Source organism: Symphodus melops (genome assembly GCF_947650265.1).
Source record: "Symphodus melops genome assembly, chromosome: 13".
NCBI lineage: Eukaryota > Metazoa > Chordata > Actinopteri > Labriformes > Labridae > Symphodus > Symphodus melops.
The window spans coordinates 21,303,402-21,322,953 of record NC_136703.1 but is presented as its reverse complement, the minus strand read 5'-3'; the positions used below and the strand labels follow the sequence as shown (position 1 = coordinate 21,322,953).

General features: G+C 38.8%; 1 protein-coding gene across 9 annotated transcripts in view; it reads right to left on the bottom strand.

Annotated features, from left to right (window-relative positions):
* Window positions 1-19,552, bottom strand: part of rap1gapa (RAP1 GTPase activating protein a) — a 59,127-nt gene that overhangs the window by 38,233 nt on the left and 1,342 nt on the right. For 5 of the 9 annotated variants that reach the window (XM_079359381.1, XM_079359390.1, XM_079359392.1 and 2 more), the window contains exon 2: window positions 10,131-10,188. The exons of 1 other annotated variant lie outside the window; for it this stretch is intronic. In XM_079359381.1, the coding sequence (XP_079215507.1) occupies window positions 10,131-10,177 (47 nt within the window). In that variant the 5' untranslated portion in view covers window positions 10,178-10,188. Of the gene's footprint in view, window positions 1-8,511; window positions 8,691-10,130; window positions 10,189-19,552 lie in introns of those variants that run through there. 3 more of the 9 variants (XM_079359393.1, XM_079359388.1, XM_079359386.1) reach the window with 2 other exon arrangements.

Genomic DNA, 19,552 nt, shown 5'->3' with positions numbered 1-19,552 from the left:
ATTCATTAGTTGTTACTAAACCAAAGTATTGGACACATTTCACTACATGGTAGCACTAAAGGAAAAGCCAGAGAACCATGGTTGCTTTAATTATTTTGTTATTTTTTTATAAATAGATGTTAAAATATTTTACAGAATATGCAAACTTTGGAAACATTAACCTGCTCGTAAGACAAAATGCTGATCGCCAAAGTTGTAAGAATCCGTCCTCTCGGCACAATGCATAAACCAAATCTTGAAATTCATATGCTATGATACAGCATCTGGGACAAATCACCATTTTTGAGATCATCCAGGGCAGTCAGTGGTAATTCAGAAATGGAATCTAAAGTTCTCTGTTCATGTGCCGCTTATAGTTTTGAGGCCAACCATCACCTTGAAAGAGCAATATGTAACTCTGACAAGTCGTGTTTAAATTGTTACTGCAGTCCAAATTTAAAACATTTGAGAGAGCTGCTTTCTCTCTCCTCCCCAGAGTTGATGTGCACACCAGTTCGTTGCTGACACTGAAGCTTCAGTGTTTAGCCAGCTCTGCATCCGTCTGCTTTCTAACATTTCTCCATTTTCAAAAGCATCTCCAATATTTATTCTAGTTTTCCCACATTTCTGGACGTGGAGCTCATTAGAAAAACGCAGAGGCTTTTCAGGTTTCAGGTTTCAAACTGAAGGGCATCCAAAACGTCCTCATGGGGTGCCTTAAAACTGCCTAACTTCTTGTGTCAAAACAAAAAACATACCATGGGAATCAAAACTTAAAAGGTAAATTTACTTGCTCCAGCATTGTTGTGAAAGAAGTCAGTTCCTTAATATCTGATGATATAGAAAGATCTTTTTATGATTTCATTCCGTAGATAGCTTACATACTGCTCCTTTAAGATACCAAATGCAGGTAGACTGGAGATTCTAAATAGTTTTTTCACCAAATATCATGTGCATATCACATTGAAATCCTTTCCTAAATTATTTTTAAAAATATTTGTTAGTATTTTTTCTAAAAATGAAATTCTTTCTAGTAATTTTTTTAAGTAATAAGCACGATGTTACATTACATGAGTCAACATACTAGTAATGGTTACGGATAATAAATACAATCACATGAATCAGGTTACAGAAGGACTTCCTGCTTTCACTCGTACAAAAGAAAGTCCTCTAAGTTTCATTCTTAATGAGGTAATGTAAAAGGAAACTATGTCAAAAGCTTTGCACTTCTACTTTTGCTATGAGGGATTCTTAAAAGATAAATGAAAGCTTTAAGCTTCCTCATTCCCAGAAAAGTGTGTTAGTTAGAGGAAACAGGCCCTGGGGGGGTCTGTTTGTTCACTCTTCTGTGGAGTCACAAATCAACACACTTGTGTTGTTACAGTAGGATGTCGCCTGATTCCCCTTGGTGCAGACGATCACTCATCATTTTCAACCCCAGGCCTCCATGTGACAAAAAATGTCCCTGAGATGGATTTCTATCTCACATCTACCACCAGTGTTGATTTCACCCAGCGTGACAGAACAGTATGCAGATAAATCTGAGCTTCATCTTAAGAGGAATGCATACTGGTCTTTGGGACAGAGCCAAAATACTTATGGCCTGTCCGCCCTATTCTTGCAAAGCAGAGTTTGAGGAGGAAAAAGCTGTTTTCATTTGTACTGAATCACCAAGAAAAACATTTTCTAAACCTCATACTGCGCTGCTCACCCATTCTCAGGTTTCATGGAATTCCCACAAAATGAAATCAACCAGGGTGTGTCGAGAGCATTGGATAAAAGCTGCAAACTGGAACACCAAAACCAATACAGGAAATTTGCAATGAAATATATCAATACAGAGTAGATCGTAACACCAAAGAGCTGAGACCTCTGCTTAACATAATAAAAAAGATAAGGGATACATATGTCAAAGATTTGTTAAGGTTATGAAAGGAATTTGCATTTTTGCTGAATGAAGGTGCTAAAACACCTTCATTCAGCTTTGTCTACTTATCTGACAGCATAAGCTACTGATCCTTCTCTAGCTTATAGCAAGATGTCAGACATTACAAACTACCTTATACAGAGACTAAGGTTATTTTAAGCAATGGCAAATAAAGTATAAATATACTGTAGAAACTAGAAAGGAAATAGCTTTCAGTCACTTTGTATGAAACCTTTTTGAAGCACTTGTGTCTGTCACTTGAGATTTGGCACAGATATGTTGTAGTATGCCAATCAATGAGTTTTTATCACTCCTTATTAAGTCAGTTAAAATAATCTCTTACACCCAAATAATTCAATTATCAGTTTTAACACGAAGGAAGAAACATAGCTCGTCTCTTAAAGACATCAGAAAGCAAAGCATACCTTGATGGTGCAAGAAAGAAGTAGCAGGAAAGCAACGAATGTTCGGTCTGTTTCTGAGAGGAACAATGCTGGAGAGGACAAAAGTAAGCTCTAGCAAATTTGCCTGTGCTAATGTATTTGTGGGCTATGAGTCGTATTTGCACATTCAAATTTCAGTGACATCAAATGAGTTTGTAGCTTAGCTTCTTTAGGTTTCAAACAACATATGAAGCAGTGGATTTAGGAACACAGCATGGTACAGAGAGAAATTACCACTCAGGAAGTGGTAGCCACATACTAATAAATTTTCTTTCTTTAAAGTCTCTTTTATTCGCAAAGTAAGGAATCAGCCGCAAGCTGGTCTCCATGGAAACAAACATCATCGAGGGATAAGGAGGCTCAAGGCGGGTCCTACAAACCTGTCACAGTGCCAGCAGCAAGGATAGTTCAACTTAATCTGACTCTAAGTGCAGCTCCTAATTTCTAATTTCCTGCACGCTCAATTTTTAAAAGTTTTCCTCTGTGATCGAGTCAGCAACACTGCTCAAGGCAACTAGGTCACCAGGAATCCAGCTTAAAGCAAACAAGTTGCTCAGCCCCCAATCTTCTGCAGTAACATGCTCCAGGAGTGCTAAACATGGGAAATAAGAAGCACTCGAATAGAGATATTCCAGATTGTACCTTCTTCTGGCACTACCTGAACAATCACACAAAGTTCAACGTGGTCTTTCAGCAGATGTTTCTTATCACAGTGACAGAATGAAAAGATGCTGTAAATGTAACCTTTACTTTAACATGAATTTGGATAAAGAAGGTTGATATGAAGAAAATTTTAAAGTAACTGCTGAGTCTGAATATTAAAACACTTGAACTGGTGTTTTCAAACTAATGCTAAGAACATGGTCCCAGTTTTCACAGGAATCTTTCATCTTCCCTGCTGCTAAATTACATTTTGGTTCAGTCAAAGTTACACCCACCCAGCATGATTACATGCTGACTTGTTTCCTTTACAGACAGACCGTTTTTGGATGAATATTCTGCAACTAAAACCATATAAAAAGGTCACTTCGTCTATAGGATCTGCCAAGTTAAGAATAGGATTTGAAAACGTGTTTCATCACAGCTTTAAACGTGCAAAAATAGCATTACTTTAGCAGTATAGCCCTGAATATTGTGCATTTGAAGTGGGGATGAAGTAGCAGCAGTTTAAGGATAACCTACATGGAGGAACATTAGCCTCTAAGCTAAATGCTAATGTAAGCTTGCCTAGCATGTTTAAAACAAGAATTTGAGGTCATTTTTGTGTATAATATTTACCAGGCACTTGTTTTTCTTACAGTAGTTAAGCCTGTTAGCATGCGAACATTTGTTAATTAACAGTTACAGCACAATTGATGCATTTGAATGACATAAGATAACTTTTTGGACAAATTGCATTACAGATCTGACGATGGTGCTGTTTGGAGAATTGAAAGGGCCACAAAAGTAATTATATTCAAAGAAAGGGGCGCATACATTTCTTGAAAAAAGAAAAAAACTGCAAGAAATGCCATCCTCCAAATGTCAAGATTTTGGACTAAAAGGAACAATTATTGACTTTACCTAAACTAAAAGGATATTAGATATTATCCTTGATGCAACACAAATAAGCATAAAGTGTCATGACAATGAGTCATATGCTTGTTGAGATATTTCAATCATGGTTTGAGGTTTGAGCCATCCAACAGGCAACATTTGTTCAGCAACATCAAAACATCTAATGCCTGGATGAATACAGTTCATTCTGAAAGAGGTCTTTTCTACAATAACACATAAACACAATCAACGCAGATTCTAGTGTCTGACTCTGCAGCTCGCCTTTCACAGTGCTACAGGATAGGAAATGGATACTATATAGCCTACTGATAGAATAGAAATACAGAGAGAGCCCAGGCCCTGAGCAATGCTGGGCCATCTTTATATACAGTATAACACTCAGGGGTAGAAATAAGAAACACTGTCAAACAATACCAAACGTGACAAGGTCTGTATACAACAGCATGCACTGAATGAGGCCATTGACTGAGACATAAATGTAAAGTGGTTGAATGTGCTCATTTAGTTACAGTACAGTAGGAAACAGTGTGAGTAAAAGCACATACACACACTGGCACCATACTGGTATGCTGACTGACAGCGAGAACTGTTCACATCTACACAACAATTGAAACACATGACTGGTCCAAAAACATGAGAAGTATTATTTCTTACTGTGAGGATGTGTCATACTAAATTTCAGCATGCACATAACTAAATGCTGACATTATATTGACAGTTTTACAAGTAAAGATGTAACTATTGGGGCATGCCTTCAAACTAGCCATGTAAACATCACAGTGAATAACTGGGTCATCATTTTTTAAATATGTTGAACTTCTTAATCGTTATACAATCAATGGACCAAGTTTTTTATTGTTTTTAAAAAATGTAACTAATGCAGAATTGCCTTAAAACTGGCATTCTTTTGAGAACCAGGAGGGATTATTTTTGCGTCGTTTTTTAAAGTTAATTGTCTAAACAGCATGGATTTCATTCCCTGCACCACACTCCTTTCAAAAGTCACAAAGTTCCACTGTCATTACACCTCGGAAACATGATGTGAAATAAAACAGCGCAAACTTCACATACACTCACACAGTTTAGTTCCACCCTACCAGCTCTGATCTTACACATTGCCCCTGTCTCCCCCGTTACGCCTCTGTTACTACCTCCACTGGCGGATTGATCATGGGCAAAACTACTTCACCTGAGCATGTCTCGCCGTGAACAATTATTATTTCTAGCTCCAAAATACCAACAACAAAAATGTCAAACTTGAGACAGATGTCAAAAGGTTGACATATCTGATAACCTTGGGGCTTTACCTGCATGTCTGATAATACCTTGTGCCCAGTGAACATCAAGATAGATGACTAAAGATGCAGACCCTGGCTAGATGAAAAATATCAGGTGACGCTTATTTCTAGTTGGACAGAATCCTCGTACCTAGTGTATAAATATGCACACTGAAAGGATTTAGTTCCAAGCTCAGTGGATATACTCTGTCACTGCAGGGGTTCATACGATCCATATCCATATCTATTGTGCCACAGTCAAACAGATTGTGGTCTTATGTTGGTGTCATTTTGCAATTTTCCTTACTCGGTTAAGCTTTAGAACATACTGTTTATTTCACACAGACCAATCTGGATAATTGTGGGCCCTGAAAGATTTCCAAAGTATCTCCCTGTCAAAAAATCCCTTCTGTTTTTATTCCTAACAGAACTAAATAAGTAAACAAAGTGTATTCCCATGAGCATCTTATAATTAACTGCAGCTCACCTAATGCCTTCCCGCCCCCATTCTTGCCCATGAACAGCTTGCCATTGCGAATATGAATGTGAATGTGAATGTCAAAGTAAATATGCAAGGTGGACTGACTGAGTAGGCCATGAAGAGCCCTCTGGTTGCCTTACATCTCCTGTTTGTTTTGCCTATGCCCTTGGAAAGGTACTTGAATGGCCTCCTGTTCTCAAGTAGCCCTGGCTCGCCATGTAATCATCTTTTGTCATGCAAACATTCGTTGTTGTCAAACAAAAGCCCTCCTCTGTCTTTCCTTCCTGTATTCTGTGGTTCGATATTCAACGCTTTTTAGTTACAGAGATACTTCACTATTTAAAAATTAATTAATTAATCAAACAGAAATAGAAGCCCCTCATTTTTAAAAATAAGTAGCACTGCAGGTGTAAAAATAAACATCAAAGTGTAACCTCAAATTCAGGAAAATGAGACAGCAGCTGCTTGTTTGTTGGTGCAACAATCTGGCTTACTTGAACACATTCACACAATGTTATTATGAATCGAGTGCTCTGTTTAACAATGGGAAACACCTCACACCTAATCCCCAAAGAATCTGCAGGCTTGTTTACTTGTTGCATTCATTTTTTTTAAAATCAGCTGAGAAGGAGAGTTTCGACTATTAGTTGGTTGTCTTTGGACCAGGGTGACGTGGATTGTTCCAATATAAATTCAACATAAAGCTTTATAATCCACGTAGCATACCACTGATGTTACTAAACGAACATTTAGATGAACTAGAACTGTGCATATGCGAACTAGAGTGACAACACAAACAGAAAATAAAGCAAACATATACAGACGTGTCAATTAAAGGATATGAAAGTGAAAGTGTTGAAATCTAATGGACACACTTCTGCATTAAATGCCAAGAAAAGTATCACAAGAAAAAAACCCAAAGTGAAACAAAACCTCACTCAAACCGACTCGAATAACTGTAAGTGGCAGCTTCATATATTTGATGTCCAAATTACAGAGCATGCTGTGTTAAAGACAGAGCGATCATCAAAGAGATTAGAGGGGATGCATTGTCTTCACTAAAGGCCAATGGGAATACAGGGCGCAGAGTGTATTATAGATCACTTGCTGATGATAGCGATAAGACTGACCTATCAAAATGCCAAGTGTAATAACATCCAAGGCAACTGTTAAACAGGAAACAGATAGGACAGCATGTGCTGATATGAGCCTTTCACTTATCCTGTACATGATGATAAACAACGGGTGATCTGTCCAAAGTGGCCTATTTGTTCATTTAGCTCTGTTCATACTTCAATGCATTCTTGTTTTTCCTAGTTTCCCAGATATCAGCTGAGACTCATAAAAGGATAGGAAGTAAGTTAAGGAAAGAAATACATTCATATCTATTTAATAATTACACAATTTTCAATGGAAAACATATTCTTAAAACATGTCTAAAAATGTGCTGGTTCAGCAACAAGTGTCACATATTTACATTCATTATTCAACTGGCCTGCTGTGAATTGATCACAAGACTTCCAATGGATCACAAGCAACTAGAATGAATAATGAGAACAGCAATAACTGGGGGTCTTAGTTGGCTAAGGGTAATTTGACGGCATAGTCAGGTTTATCCTGGGGTTCCAAAACATTTTGATATACCAGTAAAATCCAACAATTTAATCATTTCAGTTAAAGTAAAGACTTTAACTGAAATGATTAAGTCTAGTACGGGCAAGAATCTGGATGTTTCTACACGAAAGTTCAGGGAAGCTGGAAAAAAAACAATCTCTCTTTATCATGTAAGATTAAAAAACACCTATGGATTGGCATAAATCTGCACTTTGTGTTGTGCATCCTGGTAAATATCTTACTTATGCATCATTCCATCCAATGTAATGGGCTACTTACTGTTGTACGTGCAGTTTGTTTCAAGTTAGCAGCTGTAATGGGTTGCAAAGCTGGCAAAGCTTGCAATCTCAGCACTGAAACACTCATCACAAGTCAGGCAAGATAACTTTCTGCAGGCTGGTCACACTCAGCCAGCTAAAGACAAGTAGGCTGTTTGTCAATTCAACGCTTTCCCTATTTTTGCATTATTAGTTCCTCATAACTCTATATCATTATTTTAAGGAAACTTTTAATAAGATTATTAGGAAACAATGTGTTACCCAGGTCTCTTGCTTCCCTGACTGCACAGTGTTTTTGTCTCTACCTGGCCAAGAGCCCACACTTATTGACAGCGATTAAGGCAGTGGTCACAATGCCAAAATCACTACACAGCACTGATATACTGTAAACACTGTCTGTACTATTACTTAGCTGGTGGCACATTTCCAGGCTAGCTTGCATCTATCTATTACTCATACACACAAAGACATACAACTTAACCTTGATTAAGGCAGTCAGGCATTTAGTTGCATTGTAGCACCTGTTTACTCTTGACCATTAAAAGCTCTTTGTGTCCACAGATCAGTGGACTTCAAGTCTGAAGTGGGCTACCAATAGGCTTGGCTATTTAAACTTGGTTGGTTCTGTCACTAGATGTTTTTGCTCCAAAATCTGATACGTCACCATTTCTGATCAGTACCTTTGACATTAAGCAGCAATAACAGCATTATATGGTTCACTCCATGATACAAAGCCTAAAAAATGACAACATGAGTTTGAAAACAGAAGCTTCCCTCATGAAAGTGACAACATTCCTGTGCAAATGGCACAAACATGCAGGCAAAATACAGACACAGAATCTGCACTGTCATCAAACAGAGACACAAACAGATAACACTCGCACACACTCACACACAGGAGAATGCTCTTAAGATGTTTAGTTATTCAGCTAATAATAAAGATATTAATTCTCACCCTCCATAGGCTCCAAAAGTGAAACTCCTCTTTCTCTGCGGCATGCCGGCTAATGGATAGCAGTGAGTCAGTCAACTCAGAGCTGAATGGAGCCAGCACTTGTGTCACTTACGCTGACTGAGCATGTGTATGTGCATGTGTGTGTGAATGTGTGTGTTTGTATGCTTTGCCTGCTTGTCTGAGTTCCACTCCCGCAGCCTCAGCTCAGCTAACGTGCCCTGCCTCTCCCTCGCTCACACGCCTCCTTCACAAATAAGAGGGGTGGGGGGCGGCAAGAGGATGAGGGGGGAAGAGGGAGGAAAAAAAGGGGGGGAGGGGGGCTGCTGACCATGCCAGTCTCCCAGGGAACCAGGAGTGGGGAGGCAGTCTTTTTCACAAACGGGCTACATCCTCTTAGTCGTATGCTTAGATCACAGAGAACACAATGGCAGGTGTTTTTTTTACATTTCAAACATGATGTCATCCCTAAAACCAAAACACCAACGACACAAACAACAAAAGTGAAATATAGGTTACTCTGTTTCTTTCTTGGCAGAGTTTGCTTGGAGCAAGTTTTTCAACACTCCTTTCCCTTTGTGCCATGAAGACAGCTGGTTAAACAAGGTGGAGACGTCACACAAACAGGTCTTCATCTTTAACACATTTGACAGCTCCAGTAGCTCCAAGTCTGCATACTGTAGGTACTTACCACTGAACAAGTTGGTAATCTGTTCATTAATCTCCTAATGATTTGTTTTGTAAAACTATCGCCTCTGGCATGCACACAAAAAGGAGAGTTATTTTATCACCATTGGCTGCATTTATTTATATTTAGTCTTCGCAATAGGTCCGATAAACTGTCAGCAGTAACAACAATCCTGCCATAGATGATTGATTAGACAAGTAAAGCAGCAAGTGACGTGGAAGACATTCCCCTTCCCAAAGCATTTGCACTATGCTGAAACCTATTTTAAGGAGGAGTTTTTAGTTGACAACAAATGAGCCCAGGACCATATTCTCCTTAAGAACCACGGATACCTTCATTATATTAACTAGCATTCATAGGCCAACAAAGCAGACAAGGACATGATTAATCAATGAGCAGACAAAACAAGTACAATTACACTGATAGACATTACATCATCTCTCCACAATTAAATCATCCATTTCATCTGAGACTGCAATTTTGTAAAAACATTTCAAACCAAAAGTTCTTGGCTGACTTTGATGGTAAAGGACTTCCGTCTCCTGGCCATATGGTAATTTTCCTTACCAGACATTCTTTTGGCTAGAGGATGAATTTATAATGGCCGTTTATTTTATTGAGATTATTAAAAGGTTTAGCCATGCCTGGACAGAAAAATGCTAGAAAAACCCAAACAAAATGTGATGTGTTTAACCTGTACAGGACAAAAGCTATTGGATGACATCTCTGTCCAGTGATAATGAGCAATTATTAAGCAATTACAGTTTTCACACTAAGCCTGTTTGCATGCCGATGTTATTAGTGTATAGTACTGCTGTGCTTTGTGCTTATTGCTAGTTAGCAAAAGTATGTAAGCGAACCAGCTAAAATAAGTTGGTGAACATGGCATACCTGTTCATCTGCATTTTCAGTGTGAGCCTGTTAGCTTTCATACCTTAGTTGAAAAACAGGATGGTAACCATGGGATTGCCTGTTGAACATCTGCCCTGTAACTGCAAGCATGTTGAATTAAAAAAAAATGATTTGCTAAAAAAACATTTTCTTTGTGCTAAATAGCAAACATCTCAAAACATTACAAATGCAAAGAAATACATCCTACCGGGAAAGAATCAACATATTGTTTTCTATTTCTTGTTTGTTTTTTCTTCTTCTCCTTTTTTTTTTTTTTTTTTACAAAACCACAAGCTCTGTTACTTTTATGCAGCTGCTTCAATCAGAAACCACTTTTGCACCAACAACAAATAGCTCTTCATCCCTGGCACAACCAATACCCAACTTTACTTAAGTGCCACTCTATTGATTCAGTGCATCAGTCTTGGTGCTACCTTCAGTCCTGTCTGCTTTCCTGACAATTCAATTAACTAAAGCAGCTGTGGCGTGTGCAAGGCTTTTGAATGAGCGCAGGCCAGACAGAAGCCTTTAATCACATCACCTCAGGAACAAGACGGAGAAGCACTGGCTCCTTTTTTGTCTTAGAGGAAGTGGACGGACAGGAAGACCCTCGAGAGGACAAAAGAAATTGGAGATCCCGTCAAGATATTCATGTCACAGACCCTTACCCTCAGACACCACTGATACTGCAACACTCCCAAAAAACACAAACTTAATTAAACACAATACACACTTAAAAGTTTAAAATACAAAATCTGTCCACAACACATCTGTTAACTGTTCTGAGGCAGGCTAACTGTTGAAAGATTATTATAAAGCTAAATTGTCTTGCTTTATAATGCTAAACAACAAAAACAATCAGTATAAAGAGCATCATATTTCAAATTCCAAAATGTATCCTGTTCCATAAACCAACACTAACAAATGTCATTATGAACGGATGTGTACAAAGATGAGGGATGTCCATCTTTTCATACATGTATCTGTGAATTCTTTGCTGCTGTCCATTTCCCAATATTGTAACAGATTCAAATCACACTAAATGTACATTTTGGCATTTTACTTCTTTGTAACTTTTGGGATTCTGAAAAGAGAAAGGGAAGTAAATCCAGAAGAACAACAGAACATTTAGAAGGTAAAACAACACATTTGGTGTCCCATAGTACCCTAAGAAAACCACTAAAGCTAGCATTCAACAACTTTCTGGAATAAACTACGTTTAGCTCAGTAGTAACTCCCTTCTTAACGTGCCACTGTCAAACATTGAAGTTAGCATTTAGCCACTTTAGGTATAGTCCACATGAGGCGGGGATTTTTAATAATCCCATCCACACAAACTAAATTCTCAAATACATCTTTGTCCACATGAAAACCAGAAGCACTGTTACTGATGAGCATGCCAAGTTGAAAACGATGTCCCGCAAAAACTGTCTCACCATTTCTCTGCAAAGAAAATGTAATTTACAAAGTTGTCCATTTAGGTTGCCACCCTCGACAATTTAGTGGGAGAGCAACTGTGTGTGTATGTATGTGTTAACATGTCAAAGTCCAGTTACCAACATTAATACTAGTCTTGTTATCTTTGGGTTGGTGAGTAAGTCACATATGGGGGAGGAGCCCACGAGGAAAACCCATTCATTCATCCTTAGCTGTGTTCTCACAGGGCAGGAAATTTGTTCCTGTGGAATAAATGAGTTTTGTGCCAGTCAGAGGTGAAGCATCCACTGATTAAACACAAGACATCAACAAAGACCTCTGTTGAAGGCTCCTCTGTGATTCATCACTTCACTTCTTTTGAAAAGAAATCAAATCATCTGGTGTTTTTCTGTTACATAAGTGTCTCAGGTTTTTTACTAAAAGCCATTTTATCGTTTCTAAGCTGGACACATAATATTAGCACACTTTTATTTATTTAGCACTTTGTAAGCAAGGTAAACAGCCTTTTCCAGAGTGGGAAATGAAAACTGAGCCCAGGACCTTTGCCGTTAAAGAGCACTAATCCCTTGATAATACGTTTTTAACCTGGGATCTGGTGCACGGGACAAAAGACCCAAAGTTCCAGGCTGAGCTGAGAACAGGGTGTTATCTTGCTCCAACTTGGGACTCATGATGTTTAATTTTCCTACGAGGGTGGAGGTCCTGATGAAAAAGTCTGTTTTCCTGTGTGGACTTAGTACAGGTTTGAGAGTTCATTTATAGAATAATCATGACATGTATCAAAGTATCAATCAGGATTCAAAAACAAGATTTTAACTCCAAGGCTTGCAGTTTTTCCTGGTTACTGTCAATTAAAAGGATTTTTGATCTTTTTTGATAGTTACATTTTCCCCAACAGCACCTGAAGATGATTGTTGTCAACAATGTTCAGAGGAAACCTGTTGCTTTAAATCAATGCTGTGGGTTCAATGTTGTCTAAGGGACACTGTAGTTTAAACACATTTAAAAACATTAACTGGGGTCTATATTATTTGAAAATAAATTGTCAATTTTGCAGCGATGGTCCATTTTTTATAGAATCCATAAACTTTAAACATGAACACTATATAAACATGGACATCATCTCAGTGTTGCCACCTTTTGGTTTCTGAAGCAGACTTTTGATGCCCACGGGTGGCCTTGTGTGTGTCTTTTGCGGGCTTTAAACTCTGTGAGCACTCAAAGAACTTTTTTGCACTTTTGCGCTGGCTTAGATTTTTGAACACAGGAAAAAAAAAAAAATAAAGGTCAACTTTATCATGTGATTTCTTGGAATTGCTATTCTTGTAACATAACAAAGTTTAAAATGATTAGTTTACCAGATGGCTTTCAGATTTGTCTTTTTGGAAAGGACCCTCAGTGAAAAGTTAGTCGCTGATCCAGCAAACAGCCCCTACAACAACCAGCTAAATCAGTGCACAGTATTTATACTGTATGCTCATGAACACACTGCCTATGACCAGTGTATATAATGTCAATATTTTCCAGACACTCGGCTGAACAAGGAGCACACATACATGAGGATATTTGGAAAGGCTGAGTTTGCAGAGGAAGGGGTGCCATGCAAATATTTGAAGGGAGTGAATATTCAAAGAGCAATTGTGCTTTGAAGCATGAGGAAATAAGCTGAGCCTTATCTCTGCCGGCATTTCATTTTCATTAAACTTTTCACATTTCTGCTACTGACTGAGCGCACGGGTGCATGACTGAAGCCACAGCAAATGTAATTATTTAAAGCTGCTGCTATTTGTTAGTTTGGGATGATTTAAACAGACTGTCAAGTTGTATTGAACAAAGCTTTATTATACTTATGTCACTTCAAAGGCAATGAAATGGCCTTTATTCAATTATTGACTTCTATGCAGACCTAATTCGAATGTCTTCTTCGGGTTCTGTTGAATTTGTGTATGCTTTTTAATCCTCTGTTGGAGTTGAAGAAACAACCGTCTGAAAATAACAGAGTCACAGTCCGGCTTGTTGACTGTCTGACTGGGGCGGAGGGGAGCAAACCCACTGAGGCATCCTCCTCTCGATGAGGTCACATGTCCCTTGGGCCCCTGAGAGTCACTACAAACAGCCTCATGCACACACTGTGGCCTTTCATAGCCCCCTCATTAGAGAGCCAGGATATTGGGGTGGACGCAGCAGAAGAAGAAGAAAAGAGGTGCTGTTGCAACGTGCTCCAAATAAATGAACCCTGTCACTCTTTTATGTTACAATGCTTTTATTTGATCCTTGTGTCATTTTCTTCTTTTTTTTGTTATAGTTATTAAAGGTGTTTATGCATCCTTGGTTTTCATAATAAATGTCCTTTTGTAGTAACACATAACTGATTTATAGGGACTTTCATAGCGATAAAATCAACTAAGCATGCAGTCAGTTTTCTTCACACAGTTACGATGCGATGCAGGATGGGGGAAAAGGCGACAGCTACATTTTGCTCATTGATCTCTGTTACAGAGAAAGATCTATTTCACTTATAATGGATGCTTCAGTGTCATGTTATATCTGCGTTGAGTCTCAGGGAGCTTCTTGATGGATGGCGCTCTGTGGCTGAGAAGGACTTCGTCTTCATGCCAGGTGATCAATAAAGGACATCGCCACGACAGAGACACGCTCCACTTTCAATCAAGCTGTGAAAACATGCCAAAAAGCTCGAGGGCAACTTTTTTTTCCTTTCAACTCAAGGTAGGAATCACAAACCTGACCGCTTTTATTCACCACCGCAGTATTTACCAGATGTTTTTGGATTCTGGAAATGTTTGCTCTGGAAAGGCCAATGAGGCAGTTGGTATTTATATTTCAAGTTGTTATAAGTCGTGAAGAAGAGCTTCATATGGATGAATGTGTTACAGAATTTATACGAGTTTTGGTCATGATAATGCAGGGTTACAGCGCCCTCTCCTGGACATGGTATGTGTCTTGTGGTGAAGTGTCAGTAAGTACAGAAATTATCCAGAAAATACCACCGTCGGTTTTTTTAGACTTGAAACTTTGGCAGCAAAAGATGAACTGTACAATTTATAATTTATCTTTAAAAGGTCATTTTGCAGGAACCTGAAACCTTTTGGTCTATTTTTTACTTTTTTTTTCACTGCAGGTTAGTCATGTACAGCGTTAATGAGTCATTTACAGGTGTAGATATCTGGCTAAGGGCAGAGGTATCTTCAGTGATTATTGGGTTTATGGTACGTTTGTCATTTTTGCATCCTAGCCTTTAATAGGATTTCAAATTTAAAAGCAACATATCTTGTGTTATTGGAGCTGGCAGTATGAGTGCATCAGTGTCATGGAAGATGCTTATTTTAATTATTGAAAGGAAAGATTTGCTTTTATGCATGATTTCATAGCAGTATTTAGGTCAGGCTCATGACATAGAGATGAGGAGAAGATGAAAAGACTGAGGGTTATCTTCTTTATTTCTTTCAAAGAAGAGGACTAGCCTACACATATAGGGACGTGCACCCAGTAACTACTGCACCACCAGCACCACAGACTGAGGGTTATCTTTAACGAACTGTGGAAGATACTATAGATAACCAAGAGCCGTCAGGACAAAAGTCTTGTGAAGTAATTTGTGGTCTTTAGGCCTCATGTTTGCTGTCAGGTTTGTCACAGAGTTTATGGAATTGGGTGTGTGTGGGGGTCAGAGCCTGTGCAGGGGAACAGCAGGTGTGTCTGAAAATAGAGACAAAGGTCTGCATGTGTCACCCAGAAACAGTAGGCTGGTGACACAGGGAGCAGGGTTGATGAGTCAGGAGAAGTACTCCGTGTCCTGCAGGGGAGACAAACTCAACCCCCCCCCCCCCCCAACACTCATCTGCATAACATATAATGTGCATTACCCTGTGCGTTAATCGTTTTGCAGCTGAACGCTTGGCTCTAGCAGAAAACACATCCTCACAGAGACCCACACAGCCCTCCTCAGTGTGTATTTCCTGTATTCTGTGTCACAGCTCAGCGGTGCAGAGATAAATAATCTGACATCATTACAGAGAGGAACAGCACACTGTGTTTGTCATTTATGATGCCTTCATGCCTAATTAAGAATAACCTTTTCCCTGTAATGACGACTGACTGCTTAATCACAGTATGCTATAGACGTTCTATGGCATGATGAAAATGCTACATGTGATTATGGAAACATACCACCGCTTGAATCACGACTCGTTTTTTGTTTTTTTTCCAAGGTAATTAAAGAGTTTACCATTTAGCAATTTGGTGCATGCTGAAAGGTTCAAATCTTATATTAAACATTCATGCATAAAAGTGAAATGGAATCTAATCCTGGCATCTATATGAATAAATGCCTTCAGCCCGTCATGAGATAGATAGATAGATACTTTATTGATCCCGAGGGAAATTCTAGAAAAATATTCAACACTATACCTTTTTCTTTCTATGCTGCTTATTTCTTTTGTAAAAAAGTATTTTTTTCTTAAAAAGGGAGCCAAAACCTAAACATAGAAGACATGGAGGAAAACGTTATAATTAAATATCATGTCATCTCTGTTCATACTGTCCCTGTCCTGCAGCAGTACTTCACTGTATAATAAGCCTTATTGTACAGCACTCAGCTACACACCCTGCATTTTAAGACTTGACCATTACGCATTACAGAGGGTTAATTAATTGTCTCCTAATGCTTCCGTAGTTCCTACCTTACATGATCATGTCATCCTGTATCTCATTAAACCTTATTAGGCTATCCTGTGTGGTTAGACTGTCAGGTAAGGAGCTCTGACACATCATGAAGAACTTTTTGATGAAGGCTTCTTCTCAGTTGTTTTCCATTCACCTTAATCAACAGGATGAAAGTTATGAGAGGAGACTTTAAGCAAGATGTTTTTCCCCCCAAAGAGACCTAATGAAAAGGGCGAAACATCAACTGACAAGACATAAGGCTGACTTCAAAGCATGTGGATTCAAGCGAACCATCTCGAATCAAACCCAGTGATTATGTGCACACTTGTTGGCTTGGAAACTATTGAATGGGTGGCAGTAAAAAGGCAACTTGAGATGAAAATCAAGAATTAATACAGAAGGCTCAGTGATGCAGAGGCAGAGAGAGGATGACTCATTCAAAGGCCATCAAAGAGACGGTACGCTCTCGCTCTAATAAGCCGTTTGCGGTGGTCCGGCTGACGTCCTCCTCTGAGCAGAGGATGCACAAAAACGTAGTCTGCAGATGAATTATTCAAAAAAGGGAGGGAAAATGTTACATCCAATTAAAAAAAAAAAAAAAGACATAAGCATTTATATGAGGCTTTAATTTATTTTATTTTTTTTCCCAGGTTGTCTATAAAAGTGATATCTCCGCAATGAGGTGTCAAGTAAGGAAACATGTCTCTTATTAACGGACAAGAATAAATCTATTTTAAGACACAAAACAAGGAAATAATGAGCGGAACCTAGTTGCCTTTAAATCTAACTGCTGTCCAATCACACGCCAATCTCCCAGCCTTACAAGGATGCAAAACCATTTCACGAGCTACAGCAACTAACCTTTATCTCATCATTATCTACACGGGTTAATCATCACAAACACACACTGTGCTTCACAAACACAACCACTTACATATTACACATCAGACTATGAGAAGACGACTTGCAGGAGAGAGGAAATTGCACAGACAGAGAGTGCATCTTTACAGACTTGCATGTTTGACAGACAGCCAGAGAGGCACGCTGCATGTACGATGATGACGATGATGAAAGAGCCAGAGTGTCTATGGAGCAGCCGATGGCCTCACATAAACCAGCGTATAAATAATCCATAGGAAATCTGGCCATGCTTGTGAGGGAAGTGACTGAGGGCAGGATCAGAGGCTTCCCCGGGTTTCTTTATATTTATGCTTCATAGCTTCAATACGCAATGAGTTGGATCAATCAGACCGAAGTCAGTAAAGGTGCAATGAAACAGAATAAAAGCACCTGCACAATACTGAGAGAGCAGGAAGCTTTAGATTTGAGTATAAAAAGAACTATCAAAGAAAGTTGCTTGATTAAAAGATTCCTTTTAATCATCACATAAATCTGTCATTCAATTGAGTTCCCATATAAGGAATAGATCAGCTCCTGGATGTGATGGAAGTATTCAATCCAATTCAAATGAAGCAATTTTAACAGATAACATATTTTAATTTGTTCTGGTAACCAGCCTGGTTGCCTCATGTTCCAACAGTGAAATTGAGTTAATTTTTAAATTGAATGTCACATTTAAAATCATCTTTAAGATAATCCCTGATCTTCATGGCTGTGACATGTTATTGATTGAATGTCACCCGTAAGACCAATAGATACACAAACATGTGGGCTGATGGCGATTTAACCTTATTCATTACAGATAATAGCTCATCACGTGAGCTGTGATTAATGATTACACAACAGTGAATTCAAAGTGCTCCACTCCACATTAGCAGGGACCAATTAGATGCTGCCTTGCGGCCTCTCTCTCACAGCTCATCCTCCCAGACTGTGTTTTGGGTTTTTTTTTACTTGAGCTCCAATCCAATGTTGGATCCTTCTGCTTTTCCTTTGTAGCCAAGCCAAAACAAACCTCATGAATTACTAAATATGTTTTTTCTTTTATAATACTTTTGAAGAGTAGGAATGATAAATCAGTAGAACAAACAATGTGTATCCTCTGTGGGGCTCCGTGGTGATCATTCCAAGGCAAATGAAGGAAAATCCTCTGCAACAGGGGTCTTCCAACAGCAAGCAGAGATCCTGGTGTTTCTTAGCTATAAAAGTGAAGGTCCCGTTACATTTAATAATAGAAGAGGCTGCTGTGCAGGAGGGACAGCCTGCCAGAGCACACAAATGTCTGAGTGCACAGCGACATACACAGAGTCACTCAACTGGAAGCATGGAGATATGAAGGGAGGGAGGGTTGGATGTGGAAAGGAATGGAGAGATGTTGCGGTGAGAAAATGAAGGAGAGAGGATGGAAAAGGGAAAGATGAAGGACAGAAAGATAAGAGGAAAGAGAAGATGAAATGAAACTGCAAATGTAGCCAGAAATCCAGCATTGGGTTGCTGAGCGAGAACGGTTTGCAAGAGGAGGTGAGAAAGCTCTGTTCAATCATTTTAGATATAGGATTGTCCTGTACAAGTAGATATTTACTGTTCAAAACAACAACCTTTAATTTCCTACTCACTTATTTTCCTTTCAAATGAGCAACCAGTCTTCCTTGCCAAATGCATTAAGCCACTTAAAGAGGTCAGCAGAAAAAAAGAAAAACAAACGGTGATCCTATAGCAGCGCAGGCTGCACAGGTGCAGGCTTATTCAAAGAAGGCAGGCGTCCATGAAATGAAATTAAACACCAGTCAGCCCTACAGATACACAGATGCACCACCAATTATCCCATGAAGCGTTCCGTAAACATAAATTACATGGAAAAACAGTCTTGTTGTTATCTCTATGATCTTCATTTAAAACTACTTTACATGGTTAACAGCTACCGAAAGGGTCTCAGATGAAACTTGGCATCATAGAGGTTAAATGATTATGTTGGGATCAGAGATTATTGTGTAATGGTAATTGAGAAAAGCACCGTAGCAGAAAGAAAACGTCCGATAATTGAGCTCAGTTCATTAGCCTTGTTCATTAATATTTTCTTATGGAACATTTAGGAAAAAAGTTGGTCTAAGATCATTACAAAAAGCTGTGAAGGGTTATCTTAATTAAATCATCCATTTTCACAGTCTTGAATACTACTTCTTCTACTGTAAACTTAAATGTTATGTTTAGGTTTTTGTGTCTCATCTTCTGCAGGAAATCATCAAATGGAGGAAACCTGAAATTTAACTCTCTGGGAGGAATCTCAATTCCACCGAGGGGGTAAAGTTAAAAATACACACAAAACAGTGCAGATTGTGTTTCATCCTACAAAAATAAATAAATAAAAGAAATTCTGAACACATGAAGCCAAATGCAGCAAACAAGCAGGATGCCAAAAGAGGTGTTCATGTAGGGTCAAACAAG